Below are 23,411 nucleotides of genomic sequence, written 5' to 3' on the forward strand. Positions count from 1 at the left end.
AATAATAGACTTTTCAACATTCAACATGATGTCATGTTCTAGCATAATACTATAAACATTTTCATGGAAAAAAAAAAACACCTTTTTTTTTTTTTTTTTAACTCCGGATATTTGGATCATGATTGTCAAAATATTACAAAGTGAAATAATTATCATTAATGGTAAATTGTTTGTACCGACAAGAGGTGGCTCGGTTGACAATCGATTGGGTTAGACATATGTGTGTCGAAGCCTCGATTCCAATGAAACACATATTTCTCGAAGGTATTTAAAAAAATAATAGTAAATTGTTTGTTATGTAAAGACAAAAAATGTAACTTCATCCCCTCTACATATTAATCTTTATACAAATATATTCAAGGCTTTGTCCAAACTTTTTTTTTAAACGAGAATTACACCATTCATATTTCTCATTTGGACATCTTATATGGGTTAAATTTGGACCGTCAAACCCACGAGCAAAGAAATTTTCTGCCCGACAACATAATAATTCGGAACAAAGACCAGTTCGTGATCACAAAAGTATTACTTTTAATGGGAATCGAACTCAATACGTTTCGATTTCATATGCTCTGACCCTAGATAGTCCGAACTATTTCAATGAACATGTACAATCATACATATAAGAATGCACAAGGCTTTGGCCAACGGTACTAATTTTGCGACATTTAAAAAGTGAAAACAAAAAATACATTGCATCTACCATACTTAAAATGTAGCCCTACTAACACATTCTCACAAATCCCACTCTCATGTAAAATTAATGTAATTTCCATATATTTTGGCACATGTTGATCAATTGTTGAGTAGTCGTTTTGGATGAAGTTATTAGATATGGTTGTGTCGATGAGATGATTGACACAAGGCAGGTATTAGTATTTTTCACATACTTGATTGTGCAATTAGAAAAGCTATTTTGTAAGTTGCAACCACATCAACTACCTAGAAGAATAAATATTGAGTTGTGTTTCACATGGTAGTAGTTAGTAGTTACTAGTTAGTAAGGATTCATTTAAATGTTTATAAATTAATTAGATTCTCCTTCATTTATCAAAGAATTGTACCGGCAAGATTGAAGGGCTGTTTGATTTGTTTTTTGTTTTCTAAATAACATTAATATTGGTTATGATTATGGAGAAAACCTTCTTTTTAATTTTTTGTTTGTTTTCAAGTATTTTTTTTGTTTGTCACTTTTTTTAAAATGCATCGTCAAACGTATTTTCAGGGTTATTTTATGTTTCTCATAAAATTAAAATTAAAAAATATATGAAAAACGAGCATTACCAAAAGTTAGAAATTTGGACTCACTCACATCAATATAATATTATCTGCTTTGGAATTTACCAATTCCCGTTGATATATCAGGAACATGGCTTTGTTCTTCCTGCTTAACCCAATGAAAAGGTTTTGTTAACGGAGACTCGGAAAAGAATTGAGACTTTCCTTATAAATCACTTTTGTTTGCGGAATTTTTTTACTTGACACCAAACTCTTAAAAAAAAGGGTTCGATTATTTCGTTACTTTAAAGAGAGAAAAAAAAAATTGAAATGAAAGGGATTCAAAGATATGTGTGGTACAAGAAGTTTGAGCTCGCTAGTTAAAAACAAGCTTGTTTGCTAGTTACAGGCAATTTCTTGGAACCTCCAAGCCATTCTTGAAAGTTGAAACCTTTTGGGGTTATTGGTAGTGCATCTGAAAAAAACAATGGGAGATCCAGAAGAGAGTCACGGATAAGAAACTGTACCCAAATTAGGCATCAACTCAATGCTTCTGTTTGTCTACTTTAACAAGCTGTCAAGAGTTGTGAAAGAACAAACAATGGTTATACGTTAAGAAACCTCTTTTACACTTTTCTTCTAGATTAATAAAAGTTTGCCCTTTGAACATATTTATGAATCTAAACTCGGACCGTAAAGTTTGCGCGCACGGAAGTTTCCCACAAGTCTAACGCGTGATCACAAAAGTATTGCTTCTAATGAGAATCAAACTCAGGCCCTCCCGAGTCCATAGTATAACAACGAACATTTCTTTAAGCAATGGCTAGGGTTGCCTTAAACTTGTTTGAAGAGGAACAAACAACTTGGGGAGAGTAAAATTGAAGGTTAAGCAAACTGCAAACTAAGGTATTGGCTCTCCTACTGAGTCTAATAGACAGGTCCAATCAAGATAACATGACTATACTTGAGCCCTAGACAACAGTCCATATGTTTTATCAGACTTGTCACAAACATCTTCACCAATAAAGAATCATCAAGCAATACTTTCTTTATAATATATAATCAAAACAATTTCAAAAACAATATATTACAGTACAGATTCCATGCTTTGATGGTCATGAAAATGAAGAACATGAGGTCAAAAATTGTTATCTCTCTCAAGAGTGCATCACTGTTTGTGCATTATGGCACAGCTACTGTATAGCTCCTAAAACCCTTCAGGATTCAAATCATCTAAGGAAACATTAGATGCCAAAATTTCAATTCAACTTATTCTCTATCTAGCCTCTAGTGGGGACTTTATAGCTCTCCCATTAAATAATGCTTAAATAACCAATTCTAACAACATCACTATTTCCCCAGTGAAGAAGAAAGAGGCTTATACCCCTTCTTGTTTTTGTTTTTCCACTTTGATTGCTTTTCCAGAGTTTTAAGCCTCTGACTGAGAACAGAAGATGATGATATTCTCTGGTTTGTAGCCTTCGATGATTCAGCAGGCAATAATGGTGAGAAAGTTTCCTGGCTTGCTGTGGCTTGTGTTGCAGAGGCTTGTGTTGCGGAGGCTTGTTCTTTCATTTTTTGGTACATTTCAAGCAGAGATAAAGGAGGTTTACTGCCAGGTGGCGGCTTGGGTATCTCAGGAATACCCAAGTACTTCTTCACCCCAGGAGCTTTAAGAGCTAAATTTCAAAAATAATACAACATGAGAAAAGTGAGCATGAATATTTCAGCGCATTAAACACCAAGTTTTTCAAACTGTAAACAAAAGTAGGAAGAGAAAAGAAGAGAATGAAAGTTTCATTCATTATATTCATCGTATTTCCTTTGTGTGTGCACGTTGTTTGGGGTGGTGGTGTCAACCAGACATTTATTGAACAATACAACTCACCTGTTCCATAAACGAGTGAAAACATGTTGGATGTAATCCAATAAAAAAATATGCCCTGCAAAGAAGTGGAAGAGTGAGATTCGTAGTTGGTCATGTCTGTCATTCTTTAAAACTGAGAGGCCAATTCAAGAGGAAGTGTAAAATGCATTAAAACTACTTCATGTTCTTCCCGGTACAGAACAAAAAAGGATTTCTAATAACCTCCATACAGAGAAAGCTCTATAAGTATACTAGCAGATCATAAAAAATAAGAGGCTGAATTGTGTCAAACAATGCATTACGTTTCAAGTCCAAGAGAAGAGAGAAGAACAGAAAAGGCGATATCGGGTATAACATGGCCTATAAAAAAGAACATTGGTAATGCGATAGAACTCCCTAACTTCATATTAATACCACAAGTCATACAAGATATCTTATCTCATTCAAGGTAGTGATGGTATGATTACCGTAGGAAAACTCGCAGTCATTGGAACCGAAAGGAGAGCGAAGACTTTTAGAAATTTTTTCATGGTGCCAGCAATAGGATTTCCTTCCATACCTTCATGCATGTTGCACTGTGAAAAGGTTGTAAAGCCAAAAACACAATGAGTTTAACATCAACAAATTTCTGTCTATTTTTTTAAAAAAAGCACAAAGATAAAGTTTATAATTATGATAAACACTAATCTGACAAAAGAAGCCCAACCTGGAGTGTTATAAGGAATGATAAACCGGTCAAAACTGGAAAGATATACAAACTATCTGGAGTTGTGAGATCCATAAACCAGTATGCACCACCAGTTTTAAAAGACGGCACTTTTTCCACCATGTTAGAAATCTGGATCAAGAATAAAACTCAAGTAATTTCAGATATGTAGACAAATAAAGACCAAATCTAAAATCATACAATTCTTTATTTATCTATTTTGATTAGTATTCAAAATCAAAAACTTTTTATTTTAAAGATAATTACATGTCTTACCGCAAGAAAAAAACAGAGGAAAACAGGACCTTGAACAAAGATCCCTTTTAATGAAGTAAATGGAGTAACACCATGTCTGCAATTAACAGCAACATTAAGTCCTGGACATCAAATTTTCAGATAGGAAAAACACGAAGCAGCAAAACAAACTACATCTCCACCATATACACACAACTTGCAATTCTTGCTGTACTCGAAAAACGAGAGTTTAAAGGTTTGAGAGATCTTGAAGGTCAATTTTTACAAAGACATGTTGCTTACATAGGGTTTAATATCTCCTTATAGCAATACACCTACATTACCTTCAACAGTCTTAACATAAAAAACCTAAAAAGATAGATAAAAGGCACTGCCTCACACACAATCAGTATAAGCAAGCTGACGGAGGTAGATTACAGCGAGTGGTTGTTAGCTAGACCATCCCTTGCAAAACTCTAAACTCATGAATGAAGAAGCCTCCAAAGTGACCGACAAGGGAAAAAAGTCATAAACTTCTTGTTTATCTTTAATCTCGGTATCTTCCTTCCTCCTGACTGAAAGCTCTCTCTAGATGAAGCTAGAATTGCTTGCATACATGACTAGATACGGAACACCATGCACCAAGCCAAATTGCCTAGCATTAAAATTTGGTGAGTAAAACCCACCTCCAAAGTTATAATTTGGTAGATAAATGTTGACCTGACAATTGACATTCCCGCCACTAAGTGGTTCATCCAAAGCAGAATCACATAAATACTCTAACTAGAGGTGTCACTTGATGCAAAAAAGGACAGCTCGAAGCTCAGAATCGAACCGACACTGCTAGAAGGGAGGGTTTCAAGAACTCATAAACCTAAGTAGCCTAAAATTTAAGCAGAATAATCAAATTATAAGATGAATTTTGAGGATAGATTGCAAGACTTCTCCACTAAAGTTATATTGCCATTCAAAATGAGCCGTCTACAATTTTTGAGAGCTAAACTGTAGGAACTACTCAAAGAGCCAAAGTCTTTATGAGATCGTTTGAGAGTTAAGAACAAGATCTTTGAAGAAGAAAACCTAAGCGTCACGCCTAGGGTTCCTAGGCATCACACAAACCATGAGAATGGCTGCAAGCAGAAGTCTTTTCTTATTATTCATCACTAAGCAATGATACTTTATATCCTTATTTATATAGACTTATGCCTAACCCTAGTGGGTTTGGATGCTAAGCCTTTTTCTAGTAAAGCACCAAATTAACCCAAAGACATAATAAAGTTCAAATACCAAAAAATACCCAAATGAACATAAAATGACCATTCTGAACCAAGCCGTAGGGATGACTATACTTTAGCTTCCACATCACTCAGATACTCATTCCTTCATCAATCCGTGTTAATTACTTTATTTATCATTAACAAAAAAGAAGGGCAAGGTTTAACACTTCCTTAAAGATCAGATACTCAGATGAGGCTTCCTCTTGCAGTGAGAATAAGACAAGTATCTTGCTGCTTGCATCTTCCTTGACCCAGATTTCCTTAGAAAAATGTATTTGATACGACATAATTATAGGTCTACAAATCGTAAGGCAAAGGACAATAAAAACTGATGGATAAATACACAGTGGGCAGCTAGCCAGACAAGCTCAATTAAAACCAACTAGGTGTAGCCTCAAAGCTCAACATAACAAACTAAAAAAGTTATCAAGAACACGAATAAATATTCTATTGCCATAGATGTACCAAACAAGGGCATCAACCGCTTGCTTACTCTTTAAAAAGCTTGTTCATTTCTTTTTGACCTTCAGCAACAGCGACCGGGTCCATTCCCTGGGAGGAACAGAGAGAGAGAGACAACAATCAAAAGAAGCATTCCTGTAAAGAATTGCTCACTATTGCAATTACATAGTAAAAAAGGCTATTATAAACATGAACACAGATTTAGGAGTATGTTGTATAATTTCTTAAGACAAGAAATACAGGAAAATGGAAGCAACAATTTTCAATCAATAGAAACTATAAGCATGACAGGCGAACATGTGACCCAATGGTAGAGTTGCAGTGGTGCAACCTAGCGGTTACATGTTCAATTCTTGTAAACGACCCCTCCACATATTATGAGGGGATAAGCTCTATGTACATCTTTCCTGTCCACGACCCCGCCCATTGCGGGAGTCTTGTGCATGGGAGTTGGTTACCTAGAAACTATAAGCATGATCAATTACAAGGTTAGGGGGAGATAGGTCAGGTGCGGTTTCACTTCATATCCTTGGGAGCTTAACGAGAAAAATACACCAAATAAAAAATGGAATTTGGATAGGGCTGGAACCTCTCACAACTCACTCAAGGTGAACTTAGGTTCTGAAATTGATTCAACTCAACCAATTATAAGAAAGGCCGAACTCAAAATGAAATTTAGCAAGCTGAATTCTTCCATATTTCTGTTTGCCCCACTCAGAACTGAAGGTGAAGCTATATAAGATCAATTTCTAATAAGCCTTTCAGCATGTCCTTGGGATAGCACCTAGGCACAGGCTAGCTAGGCCCTTTCTCAAACCAAGGGAAGCAGCAAATGCTCATTTATACTATAAAGCGGTCCCCCGCATAGCATTCTAAACGCCACCTCAATGGTGGGTCTCCCTTGAGGGGACAGCCCTTTGAGCCTAAACCTAAAATGACACAGGGTTTGAGCCGCTTGAAATACCTTGTGTCAGATAATAGTTCTTTTTTTTTTTAATAGAAAATTTTTTATTCAAGCACCGAAGGGGTGCGCAACCCACAACTACAACAAGGACGAGCAATTAATAAGATCAAAAACATTTCTAGGGAAAGACAAACTCCAGAACTTAAGGCAATCAAACCAGTTAACAATAAAAAAGTCTAGGGAGGAATCTTTGTTTTCGAAAATTCTGTTGTTCCTTTCTTTCCAAATCAGCCACATTACTGACATAGGAATAAGCTGAAAGAAATTCTTTTGGTGCTTGTCAGATAATAGTTTCTAAAGCCTTGAGCTGACGTGGACTGGAGCAACCTAAATTTATCTCAGGCCAAGCTAAAAATTCAGCTCGAAGTCCGCTGAGACATTTGCACAAACCAAGACGCAGGAAAAATTTGTCCCAAATCCCAATTCAGCGCGTGTCCTTGGATTTAAATATCTAGATCTGTGTGTCAAAAGAAATATAAACGAAAGACAAGACATGATAGGATAAAAGTGAGGGCAGAGAAATCCACTAACACTTGTCATGCTCCCAATAGATCATTCTTACTGTGCGGAACAACAAAATGTTTACTAAAAGTCAATAGTTTAACAAGTCATAACCAGAGAAGAACAAGCCATCATACTTTTTTTTGTATCTCTTCCTGAATCTCCTGCAAGCGTGGCATTATGATCTGCAAGGAAAAGGGGGAGAAAAAAGATGATTAATGCTTCTAAAAAAAATTCTTCACTCGAAATGGATATTGCACAATGGGAAAAAAAAAGAAGGTAAAGAAACATACTGTAAGTTTAGAAGTAGATTTGAGTGTATGTATTAAAACCGGCACTGTTGCACTTCTAATCAACACAGTCGTCAAAGCAATAGAAGCCCACCTGAAACAAATAATAAACAAAAAAATTTCACTTCCAGCAAATTACATATCAATTAAAACTTGAAGGAAGTGCAAGCAAGAAACTGCAGGAACAAATTAATATCACATCTTTAATATGCAATGCGGTCCAGATATGTAATGGCATTGTCGCAATGAACTTAGCATCCTTCCAACATAATCCTTAGTGTATCACAATAATAATTTTACAATTGAAGATACAATTTCATGCATCTATAAGAGTTACTAGATACATAAACCAAGCGAACAATTTTTGCTTTTAAACCATAACAAATTAATATCACATCTTAATATGCAATGAGGTCCAGATATGTAATGGCATTGTCGCAATGAACTTAGCATCCTTCCAACATAATCCTTAGTGTATCACAATAATAATTTTACAATTGAAGATACAATTTCATGCATCTAGAAGAGTTACTAGATACATAAACCAAGCGAACAATTTTCGCTTTTAAACCATGTCCGATGATATCACATTTGTCTATTTTTTCTGGATTGGAAAAAGAATTTATTAACACCCCAAGGAGACCCAAAAAGATGATATCACATTTATCTACTCCAATTTTTTAAAAGGGAAACTTTGTATTCAACTCAAATAAAAGTCCTCTCCCTCCAGAAGCATCCCTTCTGTCAAAACAGATATGGTGCTGATAACTTCTTTAATTAAGTGTTTTAGAAAAGTAAAACCCAGACTAAATCAAATGATTAGACCAGCACAATCGCCAACCTCTCCCACTCCAAGTTTAGGTTGAACTATATGAATACAAACAATGGAAACCACTTGAAACCAACAATGGAAACCACTTGAAACCCAGTGGCTGAACCTTTCAACTGATTAAAGATCATAGTTTTGATAAACCAGACAGTTATTTTTGAAGGCAAAAATATAAAGAAATGCTTGACTCCGACCCAAGAAGAGCTGACAACACAGTAACTAAGCTGCAGCAAACTGATTTTGTTGGTTCTCATAGCATTCCAGTATGTCAAATGAAAATTTAAAAGGATGAAAAAGTCCATTGACAATCCTCTAAGCTGGAAAGACGACAAACAATCTGGGTTCACAATTTATTTGAGGAAAAGAATCATATATGGAGCTAAATTCTCCATAAGTTGGCATTTCAAACAGCCAGTAGCTACATAGAATATACAAGGAAACTACTGCAGCGTTATATGGTTTCCAGATAGGTCATCAGTCAAGAAATTTTTTGTTCTATGCATATTAATTCTTAATTCTTGTACAATTATCTGAATTGCTTACACTGTACACTTAAAGAAAGGCGACCAGTCTTACCAGTTGAATCCGGTAAATGAATGCACCGCGTCAATCAAATATTGAAGAGCTGCAATAGGTAAGAATGAATCAGCTGCAGCAATTGCAACCTCACTCACAGCTGGGGCCTGGGTGGCCACGGCTTGCACGGTTGCATCAGTAAAAACATCTGCAACATCGCTCATCAGACCAATCTGGTCTGATGCCTCACTGCCCGTACTCGACATAAACCGGTAAAAGGAGAGACCAGCACTTGGCAAACCAGAGTAATGTGAGGATCTATTATCCCTGAAGAAAGGGCCAAAACCAGCAGCAGAGTTATTAAAGCTGCTCCCAAATGACCTCTGTTGAAGGAAGTCACTGATTCTCCTTTGTGGTGGACCTTCATCAATGGATTTACCTCTTTTATCATCCTTATCATGGAGAATACAACTAAAAGAAGGACTGACTCGTCGAGTCACAAGGGTTGTCCTAGAGGAGAGACTACGCATAAAAGCCGCCATCAACACCTGAAATCAAGCTCCTTTAGCAGAAAAATTATCCAATTACGACAGAAATCCACAAACTCGACCAAATCACATAGCCATAGGAAGTTATACAATCGAATCACACACTCAATATTAAAGATCAGTAAAACTAACACAAATCAATAAAAACTGCTCAATTTTAAACAGTTCGAAACCCTAAAAACAATCAGAAATTACGTAAATTCAGCTCACAGCTACAAATGCAATGCGTTTACAGCAATAGTCAATGCAACTGAAATCTAAAACTTCAAAAAAAATAGAATATGAATTCAAAAGGGAACAAACGTAGATCCATTAGAGCTCAATACGCGCAAAAAAAAAATTCAAAAAACTGATACCTTCTTGGAGTAGCGAGATAGCTAAATTTAAGCAAGTATTACACTTTCAAGATTGAATCGATAAATTAAACAAACATATACATGCATATATATATACGGTGATAAGAGTTCGTGAAAATATACATATAGTAGTTACCTGCTCAAAGCAGAGAGCGGTTCAAGAGGAGACCTGAAAACCTTCTCAAATGTTTTGTCTTCGGCTCTTCGCAAGTTAAAGGTTGGAAGCTGCAGATCGAGCTTGCGAAGGGTACGAGGATGATTTCGCGTTATGTTATTGTGGGCCGGAACACTAATAGCCCAATGGGCCTCTCGATATTTTACTGTTTCAGCCCACGAGATTTATGGGCCATTGGACTGTTCTGGCCCATTCCCAGCAGACGTTTTAAAATTTCAAGATTGTACATTGGACTGTTAATGCCAGCCCACTAATATGACCCACGAGATTGATGATAATGCTCCCGGCCCACTGGATTGTTACGGTCTATTTCCATCGGACTTTTTTATGTAAACATGGATCTAACAATTGGTTCATGTTTCCCACTAAAAAAAGGGTAAATTGAGTAAATGTCCAGCACATGATGTCGTGATCAAAAGAATATTATTTGTGTGAGAATCGAATAAGGAACTTTTGCCGTCCATATAATTTGGTTCCAAAAATATTTATTACTATATTATCACCAAAGTGTTTATTACAATACATGAATCTAATTCAAAACCTATAATAGATAAAAAATTATTTTCCTTAGAAAATATTTTAGTGATATTTTTTTTAGGAGTGTTAAAAAATCGTAGAAATCGAATCAACGGCCAAATCGATCGATTGATCGGTTATTTTTAAAGAAAAATAAACTAATAACTGACCAAAATAATTCTCGATAACTGATCGATTGTCGGTCGTTTTCATGTAAAAAATCGAAAACTAATCGACCTGTTTACACCCCTAATAGTTTTCATTTTAAGAATAATATAACAAATTTTAGGAAATTATTGTATACATTTTAGAATTTAGACAATTTTTTGGCCAAAGTCAAAGCCCAAGGGCAGACCGCAGACATGATTTCCATACTGATATACACATGCCACGTATATATTGAACAACACCGTAGTTATTCTCTACAGACCTGAAAGGCTGAAAGCACTCCTGACGCGACATCGTCGTCTAACTGTACGAGAGTCGGGAAGTTTCACGGAGAGAGGAGATGGGAGGAGCACAAGCGCTAAAGAGGATCCCGCGCATCAAATTCCCACAGAGACGCCCAAACCTATCTGGTTTGCCGTTCTATCTTCGCATTCAGATCTCAGTTTCTCTGTATATGTGTGTTTGTAAAGTGCGAATGCAGGTTGTGTTCATCGTTTATTTGAAATTTGAAATTGGGTCATGCTTCGATTGAAAATTCGTGTATCCTATTGTTGTTTGAGATTTAATTTTCCTCTGATGATGAAGAGTTGTCACAGTTGAGATTTTCTGGATCAAGGGTTGAAAACTGAATTGGCCTTGTAGAATTTTGATTTTGCAGCCGTAAACGTTGTTTTGGTTTTTTTTTCCGTTTCATTAATGATTGTTTGATACGGTTCTATGAGACTGTTTTGGGGCACATTGTGGCAGGGGGAATAGCATGATTGGAGCCTCTTCTTACATGTTACTTGGGATTTTTATTTTGTTTTTGAATGAATGCACTAAAATTTTGGTAATGGATGCTGAATTGGAAGTGCACCGAATCTATCGGGAGATAGGAGTAAATATAAATCTATTATCCGATTTCTTAAATTAAATTTCATTTGAATGGTTGATAATCATTGTCACTGAGTCGTTTTATAATTGTGAGGTCATTGTTTCTTTGTTGGGACAATGGGATTTGATGCAATGTCCAAATCATTTTGCAATTGGTGAAAGACAGAGAATCATCCTGAGTTCCTGACAATGAAGACGGCCTTTTGTATACCCGAGTATATTTTGGTACTCCCAGGGTACGGGAAGCTGTGTAGAATGGCTGGGATGTGAAAATCTGTAAAAAGATTTAGGGCAAGAATCATCGTTCTAAGCAAAATCCTTTGATGATTCTAATGAGGTGTGGAAATTATGGAAAAGTTTTCCTTGTAATGTTCTCATCACATAGTAGAGAGAGAGAGTCTAGATGTTGCTGCACATAAACGAAAACGTTGGGGGTGGAGGACAACCTTACATATTTGTTTGCCTCCTTTGATGCCACATGAGAAACCTCCATTGACCATATGGTTTAAGAGCATGCTTTACACAGTTTTACTTTCATGATGCTTAGTGCATTGTAAGGATGGCACCCATTTAACCCGTGGTTATTACCTTTTACTTGCCAATGAAGTTGTATGCCTTTAGCATCTAGCAATTTTCTAGTCTTGACTCTTGAGAATATTATTTGCAGGTTCTGCAACCAAGAATGAAGAAGCATCTGCTGCAGAAAATCCTGATCTAACTTTCTTCTCAAATTCAAAGGTTTCAAATTCTGTGGGTGGGAAAGCTTCACTTCAGCCAAAGCGAACCCCAGTATCTAACGAGGAGATTGAGGCTATTTTGGTATGTTAGAAGCTTGCTTGCTAGGTTACCGATGGAATTTGTCATCTCTAACCTGCAATGATCTGTTCCAGTACTTTCTCAGTCACTATTAACGCATGCTTAAATTGCCAAATTTGAAGCAGTATTGAATTACAATACAAAACAACAAAGTAGAGAGTACTTCACATCATCATCAAATCCTTAATTCCAAACAAAGGAAAAAAACTGTATGCACAAGGCTTGGCAGCCAGAGTACATTATAGTAATAGTTACTGCAAGCTATATAAAAATAAATTGTTCATGGTTCATCCAACAATCTTTTTCGATTGTACATTTGAGCTTTGACTTACATGGAAAAATGCAAAGGTCTTAGTTGTTCTTTAATTTACTAAAATTAAGGTGAAAATATTTATGAATATGTAAATAAGGAACATGTGAAGTATCACGAATTGAAGTCCTATATTCGTGTATCTTATCTTTCATTTGTTGGTATAATTTATTTCTTTCCAATATTTTTGCAGTTGGGTGGCTGCTTCTAACTCTTATGACAGAGCTTTGAGGAGGAAGGACAATAAGCTAAACATTACTTTTGGTGTTGGTTTATACTTATTAAAGTGTAATACTTGTAGCTTTCCGTAGACACCTCCACATTGTCATATTGCAAAAGCTGTATGGGATAGATAACATTCAACTCAATTGATTTCTTAACGCATTTTATCATTTATTGCTTGAAGATTGCATCTCAACTATTTATGTCAAACCTAGGATTGTCAGAAAGTACAAGATGATGCATATTGACAAGACTCAAAACACATCATGAGATGAAAATTGGATCACTTTGAGTCTTGTTCTATCATGCTTTTGTGTATGCAGGATTTCGGATTCTTCATTGGAGGGCCCTTTTCCCTGGGCTCAAGCTCTTCAAGGCGGAAAGTGACTAGTCAATCTCAGTTTCCTCCCTCGAAAAGAATCCCCGCCTTTCCATCAGTGATTCATTGTACAATGCCGCAGTACATGTAGAATGGATTATTTGGGTTCCTCACAATAGCAATCACTCCAGGCATTAGCAGTGGCAAATTCAGGCGGTTTCAGTTTCTCAGAGGCATTAATGTTTACTTACCTAAATCTGCACCTGACTGATTTTTTGGTGGAGGGTTTTCCTGAATGAATTTCTGGAGACCAGTTTCTCCTTCTGGGAATCCCCCAGTTATTCCCATCATTTCCTTTTCAAAACCATCTTCAGGGACACTATCAGCTGCTGATGTTGCCATTCTAGTTGAATTCTCTTCACTCTTCACATCTGCTGCTGATGATGATGGTTCTTCTTCTTGCACGGTTTTCTTTAGCTCTTTTTCTACCCCTTCCTCTCCATTACAGAGTCCCCTGCCCCCCAAGAGTTCTGACAGGTTGAATTTGGCACATGAAAACCTTGATTGGTGCCTGGAGAGTGGAAAAGATGATCGGCCAGGGCGATCGGAGAGGGAGGTTTGGCCAAAAAAGTGGGATTTAAGGTGGCTTTGAGGGCTTGGTAGGGTGATTGAATGAGCCATGGTTTCTATGCTTCGGCTATTGATTGTGGCCTCAAATATGGTTTTGTTGTAGTTAAATGATGGTTATATAAGTTTTTAGGATAAAATGCTTCGATATTGTAAGGGCCGTCGGGTGAAGGAAATTGATACATGCCTAAGCCTAACAACGTTAAAGGTCCTCTGTTTCTCGAGTGTTTTTCAAAATATACGACAAAATCAGTGCCATGCAGTTTCATAACTCAGGTTCGTTGTTTACGGATCAATCACGGACAAATTAAAGGCTTGGCTTAACTCAGTTTCATAACTCAGTTTCAATGAGTTGATGTGAAAGTATGATCTTTATAGAAACGAATTGCGGAAACTAATACATATAATAGATTTTATTGATTTTCTCTTAAATTCATATACCCAATCCAAACTTTTGAGATAATGACTCGAATGATTATGATGATTAAGAATTTAATTTGTTTGCAGCAATGATTGGAGAGAATAATTTGGGCTTTGACGAGGTTAGAATCAAGTCCTTTCGACGGTTGATAGACCCTAGGTGTGTTTGACAAAATTTTATTTTGTCAGTCGATCAATGATAACCCTCCTCTTTTATCAAGGTGTGGAATCGTCCGTAACTATGTTCTTTCATGTCTACTAAAAAAACATGTGAGAAAGTATACATGGTCGATCGTTATAAAACCCATCATTAGTTGCAAGAAAAAAAAAGCATCTTTTTGAAAGAATTTTTTTTTTTTTAATATCCAAAAGAAATTTGCCAGCATTTATCCTTTTTGGCGAATATTCCGTTAATCTAAAATAACAGCACGAGCACGACAGGGATATTTATGTCTTTGTGTGTCATCAACCACCAATTGCAAAGCAAATTTACAATTAGAACCAAAAGCTACTAATGCTATGATTTCGTTGGGTCAACCACTTTCCCGTGAAGACAAGCTCTTCTTCTCTTCTCCTCTCCTTGCACAGTGAGACTTCCTGTGTCGCAACAGGTATATACCAATCCTTGTTTTTTGTTAAAGAATTTATGATATAATCTGTTGATCCTTCAAAAGAAACAAACAATTCTGTTTCACATGTAACTCTTGGTGTTATTTCATGATTTCTTTTTTCCTTTTGTGATTGGATTTGGTCCATCAAGTGAAAAGCTGTTTGCTGTTGTGGTTATTGGTTTCTCTGATGGGTGATTTTCCTTAAGCTTATTGATTGATGGTCTTTGTTCTTGTTGACGCTTGACTTGAGCTACTTGTTTCTTTTCCTTCTCAAACAGTATAAGGTGTCAGATGGAAATTTTTGGGTTTTCTTTTTCTGTTTTTTGTTGATAGGGAATGGATGTCTTATTTGGTTTGTGGGTTTTTGATGGATATTTAATTGCAACTTCAGTTAGCTAATCCTTTTTGGTTTACAATATCCTCGCTCATCCTTTAGAGTTGAAGTCTGATTGGACTTTGAGTTGGGGTTGGTGGGGGGATAGATGTTTTAGAGAAGAAAGAAAGTATGTCGGGCGTCTTATCTTATGATTGTAAACTTTGTGGAGATCTGCCCTCCATCAAATTGTTGCTCCACCCTATACAGCCAAGTGTATAGAGGGATTGATCAGAGCAGCCATACCTTTTTATGTGTCATATCCAGAGTTTGTTATCGGTCCCAGTTAGTGTTCAAATTAACATCTCTCATTGTCATTATCTACTGCTTTTAGGCTTGCTACCTCACCTGAAATTATTAAAGCTTCATGGACGATGGTCGTGAAAAGATAAAGATTATCCAGGATCACTTTCAGGCTTCAACTCCCAGTTTAGACTCTCCTCAAACTGAAACTTCCTCAAGTTCGCAGCCAAGGGTCGGCCATTCTTTGAGGTACTTATTTTGAAGGAAAAGATGCAAGAATAAAAGAGAAGAGTTGAGAAACTTTGAGTTGACTTCACTTTAGTTTCCTTCTGCTTTAGCATAGGTCCCATAGCCCTGTGTTATCCCGAAGAAAATTAAGAAGAGCGGTGCATATGTTGAACTTATTTAGTCTACGGGGGCTGCCATGGAGTTCTGGTGGTGATGGTCAGGAAAAGGTTCTAATTCTTTTTCTTTTTTTTTGCGTGCTAGTTTGAACTTGTGAATTTATATTGTTTCTGACCACAGTAATGTTTTTGACTTGAAGGTTGAACTAAATGCTACAGAATTAGAGTCACTTCGATCTGAAATTGCTGACTTGGAAGAGAAGGAAGCTCACTTGAAAGCTCAGTAAGGGAGACTGAATCTTGTCTTTGGAACTGTGATGCCTTTATGCATTGATGAAATTGTCTTTTATCAACTCATACGATTCCTGATGCCTATACTTTTTCCTTTAATGTTACATAAATACTGAACATCATTTCGGGTTGCCTAAGATAAGAGGAATTCTGGTTCCATTGCCCCTTCACTTTTTTACATGTTGGCACATTGACCTAGCTGAAAACTGTCTCTTGTTAATTCATATTTACAAACCTATAATTTTACTTGAATATAACAAAACTGAACATTATTTCTGATTGCCTAGTACAACTAGTTATGTTTCAAGGCCCTTTGGGTCTTACTTATTCACATATTGACAATGCCGTTGCCAGAGCTAGCTTTTGGGGTGTTCTCTTTGTTACAACTGATATGGAAATCCCTGTTCCATTTGGTTTTCTTTTATGGACACTGACTGTCAATGCCGGACCTCAGTTCACTTGTAATATTTCTGTTGTCTCCGTACGGACCCTTAGTTTTTCTATTATTTTCTAGGTTGGAACATGTTGATGAAATTTTGCGGTCTGCTCGCCTGTGTGGCTATTTATATATTCGAATGGTAAAGATCTTTTCCACATTACTGACTTTTCTACGAATTGCATTACTTGTTGCAATTGACATCCTAATATATGTCTCTTTCATTATTTTTCTCATAGAGATGGGCAGCTCTTCCTGGAGAACCTCCTCCAATTGATGATGCTGAAGTTGATGATTGGGTTCCTCGTTTTGTTGTCCTTCATGGATCATGTATCTTCTTCTTCTTCATGTCTACAGGTACTCGTTGTCTCCCTTTTTTATTGTTCCCTGTGGTACCTGCTGTGCAACGGCTTACAATTTTGGTCTTGGACATTTATTTCAAATGATAGAAAGAATCGGTGAAGCCTTCCTCCATGTGGACCTTTGAAGAGGGTTGATGTACACAACCCTGTTAAAGAATTTTTATCTCCTCCTTTATTCATCACTGGTTTGATATTCTGTATCTGCCAAGCTAAATGCACATCTATCCACCTTTACCTTTTTACCATCTTTTCTCTATTGATATGGAATTATTCTATCATACAGAGAAGGGCTCCATTTAGGCAAATTGTATTAAGTGATTCTTCTTTACGACTAGATGTAGTGTCCTTCAAAGACTATTGTAACAGCTAATTGGTGGGAAACATGCTTTGCAGATTTAAGTCCACAGGATTCCACCCTTCTGTCTGATATAACGGAAGTAGGTCCTCTGCCAAATTTGACACGAGAAGACGAGGAGACTCGATATTGCTTTTATATTTTAACTCATCAGGGACTTCGATATGAGTGCTCAAGTATTTCTCAAATACAGGTAAGGGCAATTGTCTGACACGTGCTTCACATCGCAATTGTGATTATCATATTAGCTACGTTTGCTTACTTAATTGCCTTTCCATCCCTATTGAGTAAAAAGCTTATAATATGTCCCCTACAATTGCGTGGAGAATGCACCAGAAGTGTAGTGGAAAAATAAACTGTCAACTATAAGTTGCGTATGATGTGGGAAATGACAGGGGTTCCATGTTTTTGCACCCCTTCCAAAGCTACCATTAGGCTACATCAGTGTGATAGTATAAGAGATATCAGTTTTTGAACAACATAAACTGGGTTTGCATTGGCAAGCTGCCATGACTGATAAGCTTGCTAAGATAATTTGTAGGATTGGTCCATATTTTATGTTTAAATTTCAAGTGCTTTATAAGACATGCAGCATTGCTTTGAATGTTCTTGATTTAGTCAACTTTATCACGGGTGTCACAATTTATGTTCGTGCATGTACATAAGTTGCATGATGTCAACCACTGAGGGATAGCCTCGTTGGTGATCTCACTGTGGCCGAACGCTAAGCATGCGGGAGGTCCGCAGTTCAATTCTAGCCGGGATCAACCCTCCATGGCCACGCACTCAGTCCAGCTCAAATTGTTGGCAGGTAGTGCGCGGGTACTTTTGCTGCGAAGTTTAGGCCCAACTTGATTGTCCAAAGGGCAAGTATGATGGTATCCGTCTCGGTTAAAAAAAAAAAAAAAAAGTTGCATGCTGCCATTGTTAGTATTGTATTGTGGCCTGTGGGGATGTTGAATATATGATGAAACTTTTGAACTCTCAGAATTGCTCTATAATCGTAGTATCCTAGTCGTCGTCGGGGGGTTTTACTACTTGGGACTCAAGTTGTATACAATATCATATCACAAATTTACAATTGATCCGATTTTTGAGGATCAGAGAAACTAAGCAAAATATTCCTTGCAGGATTATGTTATAGTTCATGTTTTTGAACAGGACAGTGGAATTTCTTTTCTGGACTGATTGTTTCTCTCCTTTTTTCAGGTGGACTCTTGGTTGTTGGCTTTACAATCAGAATGCAAGTCTGGTTCTGATAAGAAAGTAGTTCCCAATGGCTCAAATTAAGTGTAGATAGAGCTGAATTCTGTCCTGCCTTACCGTCGGGTTGGATGAAAACAATAGCACTAACCAATTCTTCCTGTACATAGAGTAGCATTCTAATAGGTGATTTCAGACAGAATGTAACATACTCTCTTTAGCCTTCCATTGAGTTGTCTGAAGGATATGTGTTTCTGCAATTTCTCCATTGAAGATGTTCTGCCCTTCCAACTCTCCTCTTTCGCGCAGAATCGGTAGCATTTTTGTGCTGTTGTGATTTCAGTGAAAGATTATGATAACAGTAAGGGATCCATCTTAGAATCTCTTATCAAATATTTCTGCAGACTTTCTTGGAAAACTGTTTTGACTCTACTATGATTTAGGTCATCAACATGGTGCGGAATATTCTGACGGTCCAAAATTTATGCTCACTTAACTGTCTGAGGAACATGTTAGGGCCGAAAAAAAGTGATTTACTATTTATTTGGGAACTCTTACGAAAGATCAACTTTTATGTGATCATCATGACTTCCTTTTGATCCCCAAAGCTAGATCTTATATCCTCTCCTTTTATTGTTCCTCCCTTTTTCCTCCCTTTTCTCTTGGAAAGATGGCCATGGAATTGATGCTTCTCTTTTTTCTTCGTAAGGACCTTTACAAGAAGAGAGGTTTCCTAGAAAATTCTCCTCACAAAAGGAGCCAAGAAAAGAGCAGCTTCCTCCTACACAATTTTGGCTGGTCATATATGATTAATTTCATAAGAAAATCAAACTCAAAACATTTTGATAAGTATTTTAAAGAATAAAATCGTGTAGGTCTTAAACAAGAGCGGATGATACATCAAATTAAATTATATTGGGCCAAATTTCTCAAGCCCATCTCCTTTCTTTTTCTTCTCATCTCCGACCTCAACCGAAAATCACTTGTAATAACTGAAAATCAACCGTAATAACCAAAAAATTTTGGACGGTTACCAGTTTTCTATATGTAAGAAAATCGAAATTTTAACCGGGTGTTTCAATATAAAAAGCAGATCTAACCAACCAGTCTTTTATCCCTTGCTACTTAATTACCATCTTCGTCACTCTCTCTCCTCCTCTCATTGCTCAGTGCCTTTAACGCTCAAATTTCGAAGCTTCAGAAAATGAGCTCTGTAATTTTCCGATCTGCTTCTAAGGCCGCCAGGTCTGTCCGCTCAGATTCCGCTTTTAGGAGCTCTCGTTTTTACTCTGGTAATTGCTTTTTTTTTTTTGCGAAACCATCTGAATTTGCAGTTGTCTGTATCTTTTTTGGTGATTTCGTTGTTTACTATATCGATGTTTGATTGTTCCAATAATTTTGGAGCTTGATTGCTGTACGGTGAAATGGACCCCTGATTGTGCATTTGCTCTGCGTTTACTTTTGAATTTGTTTATTTTTCCTTGATATGTTTGGAGATTTATAGTTGATTACTCCATTGTAATGAGATCAACTCACAATATAAATCAAATTATAAATCTGTCGATGATTCACAGCCTGTTTTATGTTTAGTTTATGTGATTCAGGCTAATACTTGGTTTGCATGAAGAAAATTGATTATGGTGAAAGTTTAATGATTGTAGAAATCGCTGTAATATGTTCACTTGTTGAGCTTGGCCTCTAGTGTCATTTGTTTATCTTTTGCTACTGTTCATCTTGGTGCACTTGCTGTTTCTTTCTCCTTTCTTTTTTCGCTTTGAACCTGGTCATCACTCATCTGTATGTTACTCCCTTGAACTTGAAACATCCCATAATTTTTTACTGCCTTGCGTTCACTAGGAAGGATGAGTTTGAGTCGTTCTTCTATTACTATAGGATCATATATTCATATCTCTTCGAAATGGCAGATATTACAGGAACAATGTGCTTTTTTTTGAACCACCTATGCATTGTTTGTAGGTACTTTGTATATTCGAACATTCTCTTTTTTAACCATATTCAGTTTCCTCTTCCCAGAAAAGCGAACTGCAGCCGCTGCAGCAGCAGTTTCATTTAGTGGAAAGTTGCCTTTCCTAGCTTCGGCTTATGGGAGGACTGGTTCTGGAAATGCATACAATGGATGGCTTTCAGGATCTCTTGCCCTTCCTGCTGCAGGTTTGTTTGAAGAGACTTCTCTTCCAAAACATTTCCCTTCCTGCAGTTTCTTCTTTTGATGTTGTGCATCTTTCTCCATTTGAAAATTTTCGAATCATGCTCTCGGGGCCAGCTTAGAGGACAATGGTTATTGGTTTACTGCTTCCTTTCTTCCCAAGTTCATACGTGGAATATTAACTCATTTATTCATGTGAAACATCCTACTCTCCAAATTGAGTAGGAGATCCAGTTTTTTATAAGAAAAAATCTCAAATGTGTGCTCACTTGGGCTTTAATGATGATGATGAATTGTCTATGTTCAATATAAATTATGCATGCATGCCTTTTTAATTGAATTGAAGAGGACCCTTGTTCTTTGTTCAAGTTCTTGGCACTAAACTCTCAATTATAGGCTCATATCACTCAAAATCAAAATTCATCATTCAAAACACCCCAAAACACATATCATAAAACACATCATAACACATACCATCAAAACGACACATTTAAGAAAAGCACAATGCAAGTTGTTATTGTTCATGTACAAGTTGTTATTGTTCATGTACATTCTATGAACCCCTCCCCCACAAAAAGGAAAAAAAGAAAAAAATAAATTGAAGGGCACAACATAAAATCAACCATGATTATCTCTTTTGAAAAGCATGGTTTTAAGATGAGGGAATAACTTCTGATGACTAGGATCTATTATCTCTTTTAGTTACATGGTACTATTTGTAGTAGTGTTATTTGAAGCTGATCATAATTTTCTTACCCTGATTTTCTTCTCTGTAGTGTACATGCTCCAAGAGCAGGAGGCATATGCTGCAGAGGTACTTTAATAAGTTTTTGGTTTCCTTACTTTTTCCTTCATTTTCTTTTTGGCGCTATTGAGGTTTAATACTTTAATACAAAAATGCACCTTCTGTCTGCATCTCAGATGGAGCGCACCTTCATTGCCATCAAGCCAGATGGAGTGCAGAGAGGCTTGGTAAATCATTCTCCCTGAAAAGCTTAAACTGTCTTTTGGCAACTTCCTTTGCATAGATTGAAGATCAACTTTGAGAGTCCTATGTCATATACTCCTACATTAGGCTGATAATTATTGACTCAATTGTATCTTTTGCATGCAATCACCATGGAATAGACAAGACCACCTTCTTTTAATATCCCCAATGCGACTTTGGCATGTAAATCTTGTTGATGCTGGTTTGAATGGGTCTTTCATTCTTCTTTCTTGCTCCCTTGGTGCATTCGGCACGCTCAGCATATTACAGTTTGATAGAATCACACCCAAATACAAGAAGAGAAGACTGGTTTTCGAGGAATCAAAACCTCCCAAATATAGACTCTTCAAGACCTAATCCTCCACACCAGACACTTTATACAACCCTACCCACTCTGTATAATTTTCCATACAATTACTTGCACAGGTGCAGGGTTCTATCACAGTTTCTCTAAGGATTTGATTATCTTTTAGGTTGGTGAAAGCGACATTTATCTGACTGGTGATGTCCTTTGGTGTTACAGATTGCAGAAATCGTATCTCGGTTTGAGCGTAAAGGGTTTAAACTTGTAGCCATTAAGATTGTTGTCCCTTCAAAGGACTTCGCAGAGAAGCATTATCATGATCTGAAGGAGAGACCCTTTTTTAATGGCCTTTGTGACTTCCTTAGTTCTGGCCCTGTTGTTGCAATGGTAAAAGCACAATAACTCCAGCATTATACCTCATTGTCAAACTTTTACTCTTTCCTAAATGCCTGGATCATTCAATTCATACAGGTCTGGGAAGGAGAGGGGGCAATAAAGTATGGCCGGAAACTCATTGGTGCAACAGATCCTCAGAAATCAGAACCTGGTACTATCAGAGGCGACTTAGCCGTTGTTGTTGGAAGGTATTTAGTTTCCCACAAGTCTTGCTCATTGCTGCATTTTCTCACTTCCATACTCCATCACCTAATTAAGCATTGTGACATGACTTTTTTCTTTTTCCTTGCGGGTGCATTTCATGCGAAAATCGGCATGCTCCCTGTCTGTAATCTGTATTGATATTTTTCTGGGCTTTTCGCCATGTAGAAACATCATTCATGGGAGCGACGGACCTGAGACGGCTAAGGATGAGATTAATTTGTGGTTCAAACCAGAAGAATTGGTTAGTTACACAAACAATGCTGAGAAGTGGGTCTATGGAGTCAACTGATTAGGAATTTTTGTTTTATCAGTTCTTTCAGGTCTCCCATGAGAAGTAATAAGATTATTGGTCTGTTGACATATTTCATTTTGGGAACATTGGTTTACAACAATGTCAAACCAACAAATGGATTATTCTGATAATATGTCCTGTGGCTGTGAAACATGGTGACATATAAACCCTGTTTTTAGTGGTTTCTTTTCAATTTGAAAATGAGATGAGGAGGATGAGAGTTTGAAAGTAATTTAGTAAAATGCTATGTTCTCTTTGGAATGCTTCTTTTTTGTGCTCTTTTTTTATTTTCATTTTTGTATAATAGAAACAATATAATCCGAAAAATATGTTTGATTGTAATTTTATAACTTGAAAATAGAAAATAGAAAATAGAAAACAGAAAATGAAATCACATAAAAATAAACAAAACAGACCTTTAATTTCAATTAAAAATTCAGTGAAGATTAGTAATTTAAAAAAAACATAAATACTAATTTGATACGTCAAATTTTTTTTATTTTTAAGCCATTAATTTTGGATTTATAATAATGAGTCATTCTTAATTATTTGAGTAATACCTTTGTGGCGAATCTCTAGGGCCAAACAGTATAAACTCGGGGTCGAGCGTTTGAATTTTATTATGAAC

At 36.7% G+C, this 23,411-nt stretch overlaps 5 protein-coding genes across 8 annotated transcripts; 3 read left to right on the plus strand and 2 right to left on the minus strand.

Annotated features, from left to right (window-relative positions):
• Nucleotides 1-2,245: 2,245 nt before the first annotated feature.
• LOC119987435 (mitochondrial inner membrane protein OXA1) lies at nt 2,246-10,036 on the minus strand. 3 transcript variants are annotated; one of them, XM_038832354.1, is made up of 10 exons: nt 9,905-10,036; nt 8,925-9,412; nt 7,523-7,613; nt 7,367-7,414; nt 5,796-5,854; nt 4,068-4,143; nt 3,792-3,923; nt 3,553-3,660; nt 3,107-3,161; nt 2,246-2,897 (listed from the first exon to the last, which is right to left on the minus strand). In XM_038832354.1, the coding sequence occupies exons 2-10, from the start codon at nt 9,404-9,406 to the stop codon at nt 2,569-2,571; spliced, it is 1,380 nt and encodes a 459-aa protein (XP_038688282.1). In that variant the 5' UTR covers nt 9,407-9,412; nt 9,905-10,036; the 3' UTR covers nt 2,246-2,568. The 3 variants fall into 3 exon arrangements, with proteins under 3 accessions (XP_038688282.1, XP_038688283.1, XP_038688284.1); XM_038832355.1 differs by having other exon boundaries at nt 8,925-9,426; nt 9,905-10,024; XM_038832356.1 differs by lacking the exon at nt 9,905-10,036 and adding an exon at nt 9,769-9,869.
• Nucleotides 10,037-10,873: 837 nt separating this feature from the next.
• LOC119986732 lies at nt 10,874-13,018 on the plus strand. The gene is made up of 3 exons (XM_038831411.1): nt 10,874-11,037; nt 12,168-12,319; nt 12,820-13,018. Exons 1-3 carry the CDS (start codon nt 10,968-10,970, stop codon nt 12,835-12,837), a joined length of 240 nt encoding a protein of 79 aa, XP_038687339.1. The 5' UTR covers nt 10,874-10,967; the 3' UTR covers nt 12,838-13,018.
• On the minus strand, nt 12,819-14,072 carry LOC119986731 (NAD(P)H-quinone oxidoreductase subunit S, chloroplastic-like). Its single transcript, XM_038831410.1, has one exon. It carries the CDS (start codon nt 13,846-13,848, stop codon nt 13,411-13,413), a length of 438 nt encoding a protein of 145 aa, XP_038687338.1. The 5' UTR covers nt 13,849-14,072; the 3' UTR covers nt 12,819-13,410.
• Nucleotides 14,073-14,675: 603 nt separating this feature from the next.
• On the plus strand, nt 14,676-18,835 carry LOC119987214. Of its 2 annotated transcripts, none has more exons than XM_038832054.1 (8): nt 14,676-14,825; nt 15,562-15,690; nt 15,785-15,896; nt 15,986-16,068; nt 16,591-16,654; nt 16,752-16,869; nt 17,268-17,422; nt 18,439-18,835. In XM_038832054.1, exons 2-8 carry the CDS (start codon nt 15,566-15,568, stop codon nt 18,517-18,519), a joined length of 738 nt encoding a protein of 245 aa, XP_038687982.1. In that variant the 5' UTR covers nt 14,676-14,825; nt 15,562-15,565; the 3' UTR covers nt 18,520-18,835. The 2 variants fall into 2 exon arrangements, with proteins under 2 accessions (XP_038687982.1, XP_038687981.1); XM_038832053.1 differs by having other exon boundaries at nt 14,683-14,825; nt 15,533-15,690.
• A 694-nt stretch (nt 18,836-19,529) lies between these two features.
• LOC119987215 (nucleoside diphosphate kinase 3-like) lies at nt 19,530-23,044 on the plus strand. The gene is made up of 7 exons (XM_038832055.1): nt 19,530-19,724; nt 20,467-20,604; nt 21,376-21,413; nt 21,521-21,571; nt 22,111-22,278; nt 22,363-22,475; nt 22,657-23,044. Exons 1-7 carry the CDS (start codon nt 19,637-19,639, stop codon nt 22,778-22,780), a joined length of 720 nt encoding a protein of 239 aa, XP_038687983.1. The 5' UTR covers nt 19,530-19,636; the 3' UTR covers nt 22,781-23,044.
• The last annotated feature ends 367 nt before the right edge of the window (nt 23,045-23,411 follow it).

This window comes from Tripterygium wilfordii, chromosome 20 (assembly GCF_013401445.1).
Source record: "Tripterygium wilfordii isolate XIE 37 chromosome 20, ASM1340144v1, whole genome shotgun sequence".
Classification (NCBI taxonomy): domain Eukaryota; kingdom Viridiplantae; phylum Streptophyta; class Magnoliopsida; order Celastrales; family Celastraceae; genus Tripterygium; species Tripterygium wilfordii.

Bases quoted from the DNA above. Each gene is read 5' to 3' on its own strand.
- LOC119987435 (XM_038832354.1), bottom strand. From the start codon at position 9,406: ATGGCGGCTTTTATGCGTAGTCTCTCCTCTAGGACAACCCTTGTGACT. The intron at 7,614-8,924 runs GTAAGACTGGTC...TATTTGTTTCAG, and splicing joins TCATTTACCGGATTCAACTG to GTGGGCTTCTATTGCTTTGA. The intron at 4,144-5,795 runs GTAAGCAAGCGG...TGTTAATTGCAG, and splicing joins ATGAACAAGCTTTTTAAAGA to ACATGGTGTTACTCCATTTA.
- LOC119986732 (XM_038831411.1), top strand. From the start codon at position 10,968: ATGGGAGGAGCACAAGCGCTAAAGAGGATCCCGCGCATCAAATTCCCA. The intron at 11,038-12,167 runs GTTTGCCGTTCT...TATTATTTGCAG, and splicing joins GAGACGCCCAAACCTATCTG to GTTCTGCAACCAAGAATGAA.
- LOC119986731 (XM_038831410.1), bottom strand. From the start codon at position 13,848: ATGGCTCATTCAATCACCCTACCAAGCCCTCAAAGCCACCTTAAATCC.
- LOC119987214 (XM_038832054.1), top strand. From the start codon at position 15,566: ATGGACGATGGTCGTGAAAAGATAAAGATTATCCAGGATCACTTTCAG. The intron at 15,691-15,784 runs GTACTTATTTTG...GCTTTAGCATAG, and splicing joins AGGGTCGGCCATTCTTTGAG to GTCCCATAGCCCTGTGTTAT. The intron at 17,423-18,438 runs GTAAGGGCAATT...TCCTTTTTTCAG, and splicing joins CAAGTATTTCTCAAATACAG to GTGGACTCTTGGTTGTTGGC.
- LOC119987215 (XM_038832055.1), top strand. From the start codon at position 19,637: ATGAGCTCTGTAATTTTCCGATCTGCTTCTAAGGCCGCCAGGTCTGTC. The intron at 19,725-20,466 runs GTAATTGCTTTT...TCCTCTTCCCAG, and splicing joins GAGCTCTCGTTTTTACTCTG to AAAAGCGAACTGCAGCCGCT. The intron at 22,476-22,656 runs GTATTTAGTTTC...TTCGCCATGTAG, and splicing joins TTAGCCGTTGTTGTTGGAAG to AAACATCATTCATGGGAGCG.